This window comes from Alexandromys fortis, unplaced genomic scaffold (genome assembly GCF_014885135.2).
Source record: "Alexandromys fortis isolate MF-2015 unplaced genomic scaffold, M_Fortis_MF-2015_v1.1 scaffold_60, whole genome shotgun sequence".
NCBI lineage: Eukaryota > Metazoa > Chordata > Mammalia > Rodentia > Cricetidae > Alexandromys > Alexandromys fortis.
The window spans coordinates 5,121,578-5,137,107 of NW_026067946.1; the positions used below are offsets into that span (position 1 = coordinate 5,121,578).

Here is a 15,530-nt window from a genome sequence, read left to right on the forward strand (position 1 = left end):
ATATTTATTCCTCTATTGACAACTGCCTAATTGGCTCCTTTATTTAGCTATTGTGAATAATACTGCAATAATGGTCAAGTATTTCTATGATATGTTCACCTTGACTCCCTCAGTTAGTATACAGAACTGGTGTAACTGAACTTTATAGTAGATTTATTTTTAGATTTTTATTTAAAAACTTCCATACTAATTTTCACAATGTCTGGACTGGTTTATGTCCCCACTAGCAGTATGTAAAGGTTCCTTTTTGTCTGTATAATCTTAGCACTTATTTATTATATGGATTCTTAAGACTGCCATTCTGGTTTATTACTAGTTTTAAAAATTGAAAGTCACAAAAAAAAGAGTAGTATAAAGGGGATGTGTCCTAGAATAATGGCATATAAATGACTTCATTGAGGTTAAGGGCATTTAATTAGTATGATAATATTAACTCAAAATTGATGTTCTGAAGATTTATTTATGGAAGATAATAATTTTGAAAATGGCATTATACTTGTACCTTTAATTATAATTACAAGATATATATATATCATAATAATGGGCCTCACTATGACATTTCTGCACACATGTATGGTACACTGATCATATTCACCCCAATCTAACTAGCCTTTCTGGCCCCTCCTCTCTTCCTCCTCCTGCAGTCCTCTTAGTCTTGCCATAGCAGTCCCACCTGGCTGAATAAACTCTTGTTGTACATGTATGCCACATTCATATATATTGTTAATATGTTTTATTGCCATTGGTTAATAAAGAAGCTGCTTTTGGCTAATGGCTTAACAGAATATAGCCAGAATATAGCCAGGCTGGACAAGATGTATAGAAAGAATAGGCAGAGTCAGAGAGGCACCATGTAAACACAGAAGGAAACAGATGCACCCTAGAATCTTGTCGGTAAACCACAAGCCTCGTGGTAAAATATAAAATAATAGGAATGGGTTAATTTAAGATATAACAGCTAGCTAGAAATATACTTAAGCTATTGGCCAAACAGTATCATAATTAATATAGTTTCCGTGTAATTATTTCGGGTCTGGGCAGCCAGGAACAAATGATAGTCTCTGCCTACATTTACCTGATGGACACTTAAGCTGGTTCCATAAATTGGCCATTATTAATAATGTCACAATCAACATGTATGTTGGATTCTCTTATATGTGGTGCCTTCATTTTCTTCATGCATATGAAGAGTGGTGTGAGTGGATCATGTAGTAGATTTGTTTTATTCTATGGGAAACCTTCATAATGTTTTTCATGGTTATGTTATCAATTTACATTCATACTAATGATAAGGGTTCACATATACCCTGCCAGCATTTTTGTTAATAATAGTTATTTTAACTGAACTAAGAAGAAATCCCAGTGTAGTTTTGATATGGATTTTATTTCACCTATGATTAAAAATGTTGAATATTCTTCATATATTTTTATACATATGATTTAACTGTAATATTGACTACTTATCAAACTTGGCTATGAATGTATTTGAATGTTTGACTCATGGATAGTCTTAATTGTCTGTTTTTACTTTAGCACACTAGCCTGTAGTTTTAATCCAAGTTTACTAATTCCTAAAACGTTATTCAGTATATTAGTCAAGTAAAAATGCCAACTTTAAAGTATGAACTAAGAATTTTTATCATTACTTTTGGTTGGTTCCAAGAGCACACTTTCCCATATTTATCTACAGGCTTATAGATAGAATGATGATGTTGTGATAGTTAAAATAATAATAATATATTATTTTTATACCTAACTCATATGAATAATAGTATTGCTATGCAGGGTAGCATACGTATAAAGCCAAGACAGAGAAGGCTAAAACATAAGGATCATGACTTCAAAGGCCAGGCTGCATTTCATAGCGAGACCCTCTCAAAAAAAAAAAATGTAATCTATTTTCAACAATTCTATCATCAATGAGATAAGCTCACAGTCAGAACCTTAGTTAATAGAAATCCTACTTCAATGAAGAGCACATTTGGAAGAATGATGCAGAATTATAAGCTTTATTATTGTCCAGAAATGGACCATAGCTTCCTTGTATGATGAATATATGGCTATTATCCTATTGCTTTTGCTACTTGCAAAAACATTATACATATTTTATAGCTTACTTACATTCCCTTTCCCAATTAAGTATCTTAAATTATTACTGAATGAATGGTCTTGGAGTTCTCAGTCATTCTAACAATTTGTTTATGGTTACAACTGTATCCCAGTCTGCAAACTGCCCTTGCACCAATACCACAGTAGTTCATACCTTCACTCCCATGAGTACTGTGAAAACCAGGGAATATTCTCTTAAAGGGTTTCTGATTATTTATACATGTATGCCTGGATGTCACATATGTACATAAGTGCAGAGGCATGTGGAAGCCAGAGACATTGGATTCCCATGTAACTAGAGTTAGAGGTCAATGTAAGCTACCAGCCTTGGATGCTGGGAGCCAAACTCTAATTTTCTGCAAGAATAGTATTTGCTTTTAACAACTGAGCCACCTCTCCAGCCCCAGGGACTCTCTTTTTACATGGTTCCCTCTATACAATACGGAACAGTGACAACTTGGATTTTCATGACATCTTTCCCATAACCCATGCTGGTTTGTGGTTTTAGAGTTTCATCCCAAAACTTTACTTACTATTCTTCATTACTACAGTTAATAGTCAGAAGTATTCAAAAGAGCAGTGATTACATATGCAGAGCTATAAACACAAACACAATCAATTTCATTCATTAAACACAGTAAAAAAAAAAATTAGAACTCGATTATATCTAGAGTTAATTTATTCATTTGATAGCCTCCCATGAAATGCCTGGTACACATGAATCATGGGGAGGTAAAGTATCAAACTCCTCCAACCACTCTGCGAGGTATATGGAGAATCCAGTGATGTTGGAATCATTGGGTTATTCAATGAGAAAGAGCACACAGTATAAGGAGGTACTGTAGAATCCATGGAACTCTCTGGTTCTGAGAAGAGTTCAGGAAAACAAGGTTTGCTCTGAATTGGATAATATAAAAAAACAAACTGACTGGGTAACTTATCAAATATTATCTATTAAGGGGAAAGATAAATGTAAAGGAGTACCTATACTTAACAAAAAAATCATTATGTCTGTTATCTGGGAGAAAGGGATGTTTTGTAATCTTTGGTTGGCGCTATAATCTTGTTTTTGTCTGTTTTCTAATGAAGTCATCAATTAATCATTTTCTGTCAGCTCATTCTGTTTCTAGGGTGATCTTTCCTGACATCCATACTCCATGTGATTAGTTTCAGCAGAAAAACATCTTGATCTGACTCTGAGTGCTAGGGTAGCTCTGAATATCATGATGTACCTGATAGCGTTGACATTGTCTTATGTTGAGGTCTGGTTTTCTTTTCTTTTCTTATTCTTCTTTTTCTTTCTTGTCTTACAAAAAAAGGTAGAACCTCCATCTGATAATTAAAATTACAGCAACCATGAGTAGAAACACAAAGTGTACATGTGCACACACACACACAAACACACTCTAGATACTTGAGCACTTTAGTAGATTAATTGATGTAGTTCCTATAAGAACTCCATAAAGTAAATATTGTTATTATTCCTATTTTGGAATAGCAAAGTGAGATTAAGAGAAGTTGGTGCCTTGCCAAGTGATGTATAACTACATGTGAATTCACATCTTCAGTGATCAGATTGAACAGCTCGTAAATACATGTAAATAACATGGTAGGTTGTTGTGGTATTTGTTATTTGGGTATTATTTATTATATGACACGCAGCTCAAGTGGACCATTTATGCCAGGAATGAACTTCATGGCAGGAGAAGCAGCAGGTTGACTAGTCATCTTGTGTCCACAGTCAGAAATGAGGCAGTAAACAGGAAGTCAGAATAAATTACAAACCCCAAGGCCCACCCCTTGTGACCTACTTCCTCTAACGAGCTCCATCTCCTAAGGGTTCTATAACCTTCCCATATACACCACTAATTTGAAACTAATTGTTCAAATGCATTAAATTACACATTTAAATCACAACGTTCCATCCCTTTCCCGCATAAGTTAATGGCCATCTCATGGTGCCAAATGTATTTGTTTGCAACTTCAAATGTCTACAATAGTTTGCCAGCCCTACCTTGGTGTTCAGTTTCCATGAAGAGACTCAATGACCACTGCAACGTTTATAAAGGAAAGGATTTAATTGGGGGTTGTTACAGTTTCAGAGAATTCAGTCCATTGTTATCATGGGAGGGAGCATGGCAGCATGTAGGCCTACATGGTACTGAAGACATAGCTAACATGTGCGTGTGAGTCCATGAACAGCAGAGAGAGAGAGTCAGTGGGCCTGGCTTGAACTTTCGAAACCTTGAAGCCCACCCCAGTAACACACTTCCTCAAACAAGGCCACATCTACCCCAAAAAAGCCATTATCTCCTAACCCTTCTAAGAAGTATCACTCCTTGATGACCAAGCATCCAAATGTATGAGCCTATGGGAGCCATTTTTATTTGAACCACCACAAGTTCCAACATTATTCAAAAGTCAAAAGTCTCTTCTGAGGCTCAAGGTAGTATTTTAACTGTGATACCTTGTATAATTAAAACAAATTATATGCTTCCAACCACACAGTGTCACAGAGAAAATATCCTTTCTTCAAAGAAGATCGACCTGAAACAGTACTCAAACCCAGCAATGCAAACATCAAATCCTACAGCTCCATGCTCAGTGTCTGGTGTTCTGATAGATCATCTGGGTCTACAGAACACATTGTCTCTCTCAGACTAACTTACTCCAAGCCTGCAACTTTCTCCTTGCCAATATTCCAGGGTCCTGGCATCTCCAGCATCTCTGAGTCTCTCTTGCAACAAAGGTTGAACTTCCACAAGCCTCAGGGCAGGGAATCCTACTTGTCACACAGTGCTTGGTGTCTTAGTTACTTTTCTATTGTTGCACTAAGATACTAAAACCAAAGCAACTTATAGAAGAGAATGTATATTGGGGCTTATAGTTTCCACAGGTAATCTGTGAATATCATGGCAGGGAGTGTGGCAGCAAGCAGGCAGCTATGGTGATTGAACAGTAGCCAGGAGCCTACCTTTGTTCCATGAGGCAGAACAATAACTGGGAATGGTATGGGCTTAACCCCCCAAAACTCAATGGCATACGTCCACCAAAAAGGCCGCAAAGCCTAATCCTTCCCAAAGAGTTCCAAGCATTTAAATATAAAAGCCTATGGGGCCCATTCTCATTTAAACCACCACACCTGGTTCTTAGAAACTGTGATGTAAGAATCCACAACCCTTTCAACTTATTCATGCAGTGTAAACCCAGTACAACATGGATGAAGTCACCGTGTTGGATTATCAACTTGAAGAATACCCTGCAAGCCCTGAACCACAGATTCAGTGAACTCCATGTGCCTTCCAGGTTAACCCTAGAAAACTATATAGATGGTGTTTGGGGACAGGGAACCCTTTCCATGGTATTCTCAGAGGCGCTACTTTCAAATGTAGTCATATTTTCATAAGATAGAGCCTTACATGTCTGTTGCCTAAACTTAAACTTGCCCTAAATTTTATGTTTTTCATATTTTTTGCCATCTCTCACACATGCCACATCCTGAAACACTAGCCTGTCTTGAAGTTTTCTACACAAAAGAGAGTCCATTACATTTTGGTCTAGCCACATGCAAGTTCTCAGGACCTGGGCAGAATGCAGCCACATTCTTTGTTAGACTAAAACAGGAATGGCTTCTAGGCCAGTTTATAATAGAATCTATACCCACACGCACACCAAATATCTCATGAGCCAAGCTTCCACTATCCACGTTTCTCTTGGTATTCCACTCTTCCACTGCAATGGTCCACTAATCTCTGCTTATAGTAGTTTAGGGCAAATTTTCTACATTCTTCTTACAAATTGGTTCCAAAGCCTATGAACCACATGGTCACATTCATCCCAACAATGACCCAACATGTGTATTAGTTACTTTCCCCACTGTTGTAACCTGATACATGATGAGAAGCAATATAAGCAAGCACAGCTGTATTTTGGCTTGCCTTTACCTTTCAAGGGGATCGCTCCATTGCTACAAGGAGGACATGGCAGCAGGAAAAGAAGGAATGATGGTAGTAGGAAGAGGCCTTCCTGTTACATATTATATTAAAGTCTAAGAGCAGAGAATGAACAGGAAGTGGGATCTGGCTATAAAAACTCCCATTGACTGACCTCATCCAGTGGAGCTCCATCTCCTGAATATTCCACAACATTCCTAAACCACCACCATTTGTAACAAGATCCCAATCTCAAAATCTCAATCTCTCCATCACCCCCCACCACCACACACACACGTCTTTTCTTCTTCTCTCTATCTCTCTCTGTAGAGGTAAGATCTGAAGGTTTGTTTAATTGTGAAGTTTCCTTCTTTGTTGTATCTTTTGTGAAAACCATATTTGTCTGCTAAGATAATAGGAACAGAAATAAATAGGCTTTTAATGAAGAACTCTATGATAACACATTTAAACTTTGATCTACAGCTATGGGGATCATACCATTCAAATTCCCCTATTGTGCCTACTTCATTACTGTATTAGTAGTGAAGCTAGTGTCTGTATCTTTGTTTCTGTCTGTGTGTGTTTGTGTGTGTATGTGTGTGTGTGTGTAAGAGAGACAGAGAGAGCATGCATGCATGCATGCACAAGTGTGTGTGTCTGTGTGTCTGTGCTCCCTACCTTCTTAATATTTGGCTTTCCCCAAAGTATTTTTCCAGAAAGAATGCATGCCTTGTAGCTCTCTTAAGTTTTTGGTTACTCTTATGTACTTGAGTTCTTTGTTGTACTAAGTTGTTGAAAAAGACTATTATCTTTATGATATAACCTTCCTGTTAAACCTTGTTGACTTTGAATCTTTAGAAGAGAATAAAAATCAGAAGGAGATGGAATATGAAGAATGTTCTTCCACCTGAGATATGACTATTGTGATGACTTTTTGCCTGGATATCAGGCCTTTGCTTATGGAGTAAGCTTTGAGAATATTTACACAAAGGCTATATTTTCTCTCCCCTAAACCACCCCAGTGAGATCTTCCTGGAATCATCAATATCAGAATTTGCTTGGGTTTTTTAGAGGTAAGTTCCCTAAAATTGTAGGAAACCCCTAGAAATGTGTTCACCAGGAATTGCTTGCTCTAATGCTAGCCTGCACTCAGCCTCTAGGGATTCATTAACTATCACAGAGGTGTTTATAGGACACCGAAGACTACAGAGGCTCTTTCTTACAGCCATGAAATCGTTAAGTGTGCCTCAGTAATGCACTTACCTCTCCGAATGGCCTAGAGGAGATTTACTTGGTAAATTCAGTTTCTCTAAGTCCAAGGAAAGACAGACTTCAATTTGTCCATGTCTTTGTTGTTAATTTGAGAGTGATGACTCCCGGGGTCTCTGTTTATTAAGATATAACTAGAAAGTCCTCATTCAAGCATTAAAATTAAGGCAAATTTTTCACTAGAATTTTTTTACCGGTTTGTTTCTGTGTTTTTTTTTTTTTATTTTACCAGGAGGAGGGGGTGTTGTTGTTCTTCCTTTTTTTCTTTTCAATACAATCTTCCTTTGTAGTGAAATGGTGTGTATCAGGATGCTTTGATTCCTTCCTTATTATTTTTGGTTTATCTAGTACATATTTTTGCCATTAAGCTTCCAGGAAAACATCTTTTGATTATGAAACTATTTTTGAAATATGAACCACTTAGCATGACCATAAAGAATAGGCACAAATGAGCAAGAGAAAATATACCAAACAATGCAATCTCTACCTTCTCCCATTTTGAATTATAGATTGCCCTGTTATTTTGTGTTGCCTAGCTCATCCCTCATGGTGTAGTTATTGCTTCGGAATTGTCTTTGTCCTCGAGTCTGAGTGGCTCACTCGCTGCTTATCCCTCGGTAGACCATCTTAGAGTATTTTGTGCACTTGCTTTTACTGGTGAGTTTTACAGCTTCCCATGCTTCCTTCTCGCTCATTAAATGTTTTTCTTAATGTTTCTAAGTGTTTCTTAATGTTTCGTTTGAAGGATTTCTTTTAGCTTTTGGCAACGTATTTACTTCTTCATTTCTAAGTAACAGCTTCGCCTGACGTTTAGTCACGTTGACTGTTTTTCTTCTGTATTGTGTTAACTCTCATCCTGGACATTTACCCCGAAGGGAGGAAAAACAAGAGGCCCCAAGCCCACTCCAGGCCAGGAAAGAACTTCATTCTGTTCTCATCTGTCCTCTAGTCTCCTTCTCTACTCTGTTCAGATTCAGAGACATGTTACTGCCCATCACCTTTCAAAGATGGTGGACAAACTCACGACTTGCTTCACTGTGGATATCCCTATTGTCCCAGTGGGTGGCAGCAGTGGTTGTCTCAAAGATGTTGGGGTCAGGTTTTAAAAGACCAGTATAAGAACGAACAAGAAATAAAAATAAAATAAAATTTTAACTCATCTGGATAAGAACGTGTGCTAAGTGGAAGATTTTCAAATATGCAGCTACAGTCTCCATCTTGAGGGCTCACAGTCTAAGACGGACATTTATTAATGTTTTAGTGAAACCCCATTGATCAACTTCTAGAGATGTGTAGATGGGAAGCTAGATCTCTTTACTAAGAATGCAATCAGGCATGGTTTGGAAAACAATCTTTATTGCATCTGATTATGTGTTCAACTGAGAGTTGGTTCTTTCATCTTCCTTTATGCTAGCAGCATTCCGTCCACTTCCACTGCTCTCTTGATGGCCAGCTCTTCTTCCTGGGATGGAGAAAATAAGTACGGTAGAACGAGAAAGATAGACATGCAATGACTGCTGCCCTTTCCTTTTATCTTAACTCCACAGTCATGCACATACCACAGTGAGTTCATTTCCAGCTCCACTGAAGCAAACAGTTCGAGAACATGCGCAGGTTTCTTGAGACCTCACTTCCATGTGGTTCCTTTTCTCCCCTCTACTTTTGCATTTTCCCCACAGGACTGTTATGCCCATGGGCCAACGAGCTCTCAGCTCACTTAAGACCCAAACCTCTGATCCAACTGGGTCCCTATCTTCTCTCCAGGCCACTCATATTCCCTGAGGTTGTGCTGAGCGATGTGCCTAGAGGGACAGCCCTATTTCCCCTTAAAGTAGAGGACTATCATGTAGGAACAGAAAAAGTTCCCAGTCAAAGCTCTCCAATTTCTCACTTAATAAAAGTCAGTTTCCCTAGGAGAACTGGGTGTGCCTCCAAACAGCCAATCACAGCCCCGCTCTTTGTTCTAGAAGCTCCCTGTCCTATGAGGTTTCTATTCCTGTGGGCCTTACCTCTCCCAAGAGAAGGCCACCCCATCTTCCAGGATCCTCTAGCCCAAGAATATTAGTTGCTGCATGGAAACAAAATAGGGATACTTCTTAAGGAGGAAAGATGCTCTCTGCCGGCCCTTAGAAATGATCTGAACTTCCTGCGGTAGCTGGAAAGCTTGGGACAAATCGCAACTTACAGTAATGTAAGATTCCTGGGCCAGAAGCAGAGGGCCTGTTTAATTCCCATCATTCCCAGAGCTGACAAGCTCCCCTCTCTTCCTGACGGAGATGCAAGCCTGCATTGGAGGGACAGATTACTCAGCAGGACCCAGCCCTTGCTCACTTCTGTCCTTTTGGAGAATCAAACATACAGCCTGGACACTGACTCCAGGGTTTCTTCGCACCGTCTTCCTCGGTGGGCTGCTGCTCCACAGCCTTCTCATCCCTGTGTTCCTCTTCCTTCTCGTTGTTGTCCTGTTGCTGCTGCCCGGCGTGCCCTGAATTCACATTGCCAATTATCTGGGACATAACGAGATGGAAGACGTGGCAGCTGAAGCCCTCCTGGAACCCATTCTGCACATGCTGCTGGAGGCAATCTAAGGTAGAATAGACTCGGCAGCAGGCCATGCACTTGTAGCCATTCTCGATGGTCACCAGTGAGTCAGGCGTCTTGGCCCTGGGTCTCTCTTCAACCGTGGGTGACTCTGGCGGGCTATCTAATTCTAGCCTTTCTTCGTGTTCTTTCTCTTCGCCACTTTGTTCACTGTCCGACAGGAGGTTTCTGGTGGACACATCAGAGGATGGAGCACCTATCCACACACTCTCAGGAAGGGTGGCTTCTTCCATCCTTGGATGCTTTTCTAGGGACTCTGAGGTTTCGCTTGTGTCCCAGGAGATAGCCACACCTTTTATCGCGTGCACCCGCATGTAGTATACGTTCATCCTTCCATCTTTGTTCATACACGGAGAGCACGCACAAGTCTTATATGAGGGATAGGATGAGGAGACAGATTGTGAGGTAGCATCCATCGCCTCTCCTTCTGCAACCTGGGCTCGTGATGATCCAGGTTTGGAACTGTCTTGTAATTTCTGGGTTCCTGGCAAGTGAAATCAGAAATATCAGGGCATTTTCAGAGAGAAAGTTGAGGGCACATGAGTGAGAATATACGTGACAGGAGAAGAGAGGCCTTTGGGTGAGACAATTGAATGATGAGCTTTGGTATTTACTGTTTGCTTTCTAGGGTGGGCGTATGCTGTGGTTTTTTATGTACAGGGATATTAGCAGATGGTGTGTACTCAGGAATGTGGAGTATGAGAGTGAGAAATAAAGACTGTATGAAGTGGAGGTAGAACATGTATGTGGTGAGGATGGGATCTTAGGACCTCATTGCTATAGTATTTGTGCAATGTGGGCTATGGTGTCCAAGGTCGGCATGGTGTATCATGTGTCATACATTTTCATGTTGTATCTGGACTGAGAATACACATATCTGAGTGGAGTATGGCTGTGTGTGAAGTCGGTGAGTCTGTGCTAGGCAGTCCCCCTGCACAAATGTCTATGCTAAGCAAGTATTCAGAACTCTGAACACAATTCAAAGGCAGAAGCCACACAATTCTTCTAAAGGTGCTTGTCTGGTTCCTTAGTCTGCTGCCCCAAGACCCAACCCTTCTATCCACCCTTCATGACTTCTCGTCATTGTGAAGCCACGGCTCAGGATCTCCCACACCAAGATCCAAGTCCTTTAGGAGCTCTGAATCCTATCTAGGCTCCTCTACAGAACCCTGAATGCACCCCCAGCTTCCCTGGGCTTCGTCTCAATCTTATCCTTGAATCTATATGCCTTCGGCACTGCACCCTGAGCCCATACCCAAAGAGTTTTACCCAAGAAGCCCCATACCCAAAGCGTGTCACACCCAAGGAGCTTCGCACCATTACTACGATGGATGAGCTTAGGTGGAGAAGAAACACAGGAGAAGTATTTGGAGGCAGAGGAGACCTCCCCTACCCCTGGGTTCTGGGCTTCAGCCACTCCAGTAGATTCAGGCTGAGGGACATCGTCTTGTGATTTTGAAATTTCTGAGAAAGGTATAAGAGACAAAAAAGATACGGTGGTTGGCCATGTTTGCATGTCATTTACTTATCCAGCAAATAATTACTGGTGTCTGACAGAATTAGCAATTAAGATTAAGACACATAGTAGAAATCTAACCCGAATGGATATATTCTAGTACTTAATCACAGCCATAAATTATTTTATTAGTGTCTTCATGAAAAATGTAAGAATAGAGGCTGGAGAGTTTGCTCAGTTGAGGGGACTGGGTACTTGTGCAGAGGCCTTGGGTTTGATTCCCAGTGCCCACATCTTAACTCACAACTGTCTGTAACTCTAGTCCTAGAGGATCCAATACCCTCTTCAGGCTTCTGCAGGCATTATGCATGCACATGCTGTATAGATATTCATGCAGTAGAAAACAACAAAAACATAAAAAAAATCTTAAAAAATAAATAAATAGAAGTATAACAGTGATGTGTATAAGGCAACCTTTAATAAATGTGAGTAAATATGGGTAAAAGCAGTAGAAATATGGTCTCTATCTAGAGAATCAGCAGTTAGGAAATACATAGCCTTTTTGTGAGGCCTATATCTGTTAAGTATGTTTCATTCACTGAAACAATATTTAATAAATAGCTATTATGTATGAAACACTTTCCTAAGTTTCCATCTTTGAACTAGACTTTCCATTTTAATCTTGAAGGGCAGGCACTGATCAGAAATAAGTAAATATATACGAGGTCAGTGTATGGTAAGTATATAAGGTTTACCAGATGTAGAAAACAAAAATGTCTGATATTCAATTAAATTAGAATTTCAAGTAAGTCACAGACAGATTTTTTAGAGTAAATATGTTCTATATAGTATTTAATAAACATTCATACTAAACAAATATTTGTAACTTATTTGAAATTCAAATTTAAGTAAAGTTTATATTTTGTTTGGCAATCCTAATAAAAGGTACAGATGATTCTGTGTTTTATTGTGATTTGCACAAGGCTTGCCTGTTATTATTACATGTGTAGGGTTCCTCATATGTGACATACTATTATACTTTTATGTGTCTCTCTCTCATGCGCACACACATAGAGAGAGAAAATAAAATTTAGTGTGTGAAGACAAGACTGTCACATACACAGGGTGTGTGAACGAGAGGTAAAGGGATGGTGTGTTTATATAGCTATGTTTCTCAAAGTGTAGAAGTAAGGGACATCTTTCTGCATCAGAGCACACAGGGGAAATGTGTGGCGATCTCACTGAAGACCCTTGTGAGAGCTTTTATGTGTTACTGCATATATGGAGTTTCAGGCAAGAACAAAATAACTTTACCTTACACACCTCATAGTTAGTAACTCTTTGACCCTCACACCTACTACTTCTCCTCCCAATAAGGATACCGAGGCAAAACAGTTCTAAAATATAAGGGGAAAGGGGGGGGTCAAAACCATTGCTTCACTTTCCTGTAACTGCCAGTGGGAACTTGACAGGGCTTCGAGCCACTGTTCTCTGGGCTCAGCCCACAGTCTTCAGATCCCAGGGCCCAGGAAAGCTGTGGGGTTCTCCTGTGGGCAAAAGTCTCCATCTGAGCAGTTAGGTAGGGCTCCATTCTGCCCCACTTCCTACACTTGACAACCCTTTTACAGCAAGCACTTATTGTTCAATTGTGCATTTATTTTTATTTTACGTCTCTGAGAGTTTTCCCTGCATGTATGTATGCACACCATTTAAATGCCTGGTGCCTGAGGAGTTCAGAAAAGGGCATCTGCTCCCCTGGAACTAGAGTTACCAGTGGTGGTGGTGAGCCACTCTGTGGGTTCTGGGAATGGAACCCACATCCTCTTGCAAGAGTAGTAAGTCCTTAACCACTGAGCCATCTCTCCAGCCCACACGCCATGTTTTTACTTGTGGTCATTGCACTTATCATGCATCCTAGGATACAAGGCAGCAACTGCCAGTGTCATCTAGAGTCCGAGAACGCTGGTGAGTTTTACCCCACCTGTTATGACCTTGGTCTCTTATCAGACTCTTTCCTTTCTTTGCTGTTCCTCTGGAAAGTCTAAAACCTGAAAATCCACAGCTTTTATTGGACCGCTTATAAATTCTTTCCACTAAAGAAATAAAATCTTCACGGTCTCGATATGACATCAACCCCAGACAAACTCCTAACCTTTTGAATAAGCATTTTATTTCTCAAAATATTTCTCAGGCCCTTAACTCATTAGGTTACTCTTCACTCTTTCCTAAAAGACTCAGTAAAACTCAGTTTTTCAGTAAGCCCCATCACATCTCCAAGCCATTTTTCTAAGGGAAAAAACAAAAAAAGAATAAGAGATATGAACTCAGAAAGGGATGTCTGAAAATCTGCACCTCTGAGTCAGACAGCTGGGACCTCAGCAATCTTGGAAGCCATAGTCCAAATGCCAGTGCTCGGGAAATGCTAGTGCCCAGGAAGGAAGTTTATAAAACAACACCACTGACTACCTTTGTGCGGTGGGCATCTGGACTCTCTGTACTGTCTCACATCGCTGAAACCCTGGAGACAGAACTGGCAGCGTCCCTGATAGACTATCTATGCCTCCCTGCTTCACCTGAATCCTCTTCAAAGCCTCCTGCTCAGCTCCAACTGACTACCATCCCTGTGCCCCCAGACAAGGTGCCCAGGACATACCTTCTGTCTTCTCGTCATCTTCCTGGGACTCTTCAATTTCCAGATGTTTCCTCTTTTGTCGTCGTTTCATAGTATCAGCCAAAACAGTCCTTTGAAGGATACTTAAAGTCTAACTTCACCTTTTCCCTACAGCTTGACTGCCCTTTTTGACCTTCAGAAAATCTGCTAATACAAATTTAAAGATAAGTTAATACAAATTTTAAAATAATCAACTCTCTTAACTGGCTGAAGAACTCAGATTACTTAATCGAACAGCAAACCTGTCCAGTGATCACTGCGCTGCATGGTGGCTGTTGAGGGTCAAAGGTCAGAGGCTTCCTAGAGGATTCTCAATGATGACATCACAGCATTCTATGGACCTCAGTCTAACAGCCTCTGCAGCTTCAGAAACCCTCTTTGCAAGAACAATTCCTTTCCCCCGATGGAATCTCTCGAAGGAATTCAACTCTCATCTCTCAATTGTGGCAGAATATTTTTAGATGTTAACATGTTTCTATTTCATTTTTTTTTCTTTTCTCTGGTTATTTCACCCTTTCGTTTCTGCTCTGAAGCAGGAAGCAGGCTTTGTGTTGTTCATTTCTCAGAGCAGAGGTATTGTCGGGGCTGAAATTGTCGATAAATTGTGTCTAGAACCCCAAACTTTGCAGAAAACAGAATACTGGACCAGAAATATAGTATAGACAGAACGTTTTTAGATTCACTTTCTTCTTATTCTACTGAAGGTGTGGAAAATACCAATTATACCAGAGATACATGTAAACTGTGGGAAAGAGAGGCCTTGACATATAGCTAGGGAGATAGATACAAAAAAATTCCAAAAGCAGACAATTGTGTTGTTCAAATAAGGGAAGATGCCAACCTGTCCTACTTAAAGTACAAGAGCAATAGCAGTCAGGTGCTCTGATGGCCACCCTCAAAGTCAAAGCCCTGCATGATTTCCAAAGAGAGATGGGTGGAAATTCACACAAAGCAAGAACAGAACAAAAGCTTAAACTGGCAGTTTAGGTGGAAGTGTGAGAGGGAAAATGGCACCCCATTTCTTGCAGACAAGCTAGACTTTCTCCAGGAGTAAGGCGGCAAGACTACTCCTGCATCTAACACCCACCAAATGAAGCCACTCTAAATCGCCCCTTAGGGAGCTGCCTTGGGAACATGTGGACGCACTGTGGACTGAGGAGCCTAGATACAAGGCAGAACTAGGAGGGTCACCACCTGTCCTCAAAATCAGACTTTGTATAGGTTTTAAGGAATCACAAAGTGATTTTTGTTCTGGAGAATATAGTTTGATATAGTTGTGAGACTAATTCTCTGCTCCGAAGAGCAAGAATGGCAAGGCTAAGATGTACGAGGAGAAACCCACCGAGAAAGAGCTTGGTAATGTGACTCGGAGCAAGATATGCCTGTACCATGTGGCACTAGTTTTCCTTCCAATAGCAAACATGATGCCACAATCACCTATCAATATCCATGGGGAACTGGCTCTTAGACTTCCTGCAAATTAGAATATATA

The 15,530-nt window shown here is 40.2% G+C and overlaps 2 protein-coding genes across 2 annotated transcripts in view; one reads left to right on the forward strand and one right to left on the reverse strand.

Moving 5' to 3' along the window:
• Positions 1-8,416, forward strand: part of LOC126506008 (CD9 antigen-like) — a 17,435-nt gene extending 9,019 nt beyond the window's left edge. The window contains exon 3 of the mRNA XM_050149280.1: positions 8,260-8,416. Within this exon, the coding sequence (XP_050005237.1) occupies positions 8,260-8,416 (157 nt within the window). The remainder of the gene's footprint in view (positions 1-8,259) is intronic.
• A 261-nt stretch (positions 8,417-8,677) lies between these two features.
• Positions 8,678-14,090, reverse strand: Fam170a (family with sequence similarity 170 member A). The gene is made up of 4 exons (XM_050149213.1): positions 14,021-14,090; positions 11,229-11,375; positions 9,643-10,395; positions 8,678-8,772 (listed from the first exon to the last, which is right to left on the reverse strand). Exons 1-4 carry the CDS (start codon positions 14,088-14,090, stop codon positions 8,678-8,680), a joined length of 1,065 nt encoding a protein of 354 aa, XP_050005170.1.
• Between the last annotated feature and the right edge of the window lie 1,440 nt (positions 14,091-15,530).

What these genes read in the sequence shown, in the direction of transcription:
- Fam170a (XM_050149213.1), bottom strand. Translation starts at nt 14,090, where the DNA reads ATGAAACGACGACAAAAGAGGAAACATCTGGAAATTGAAGAGTCCCAG. An exon ending in GCTCATCCATCGTAGTAATG is followed by an intron (nt 10,396 to 11,228) that starts GTGCGAAGCTCC and finishes TTCACTTGCCAG; the next exon opens with GAACCCAGAAATTACAAGAC. An exon ending in TGATTCTCCAAAAGGACAGA is followed by an intron (nt 8,773 to 9,642) that starts AGTGAGCAAGGG and finishes TCTCCATCCCAG; the next exon opens with GAAGAAGAGCTGGCCATCAA.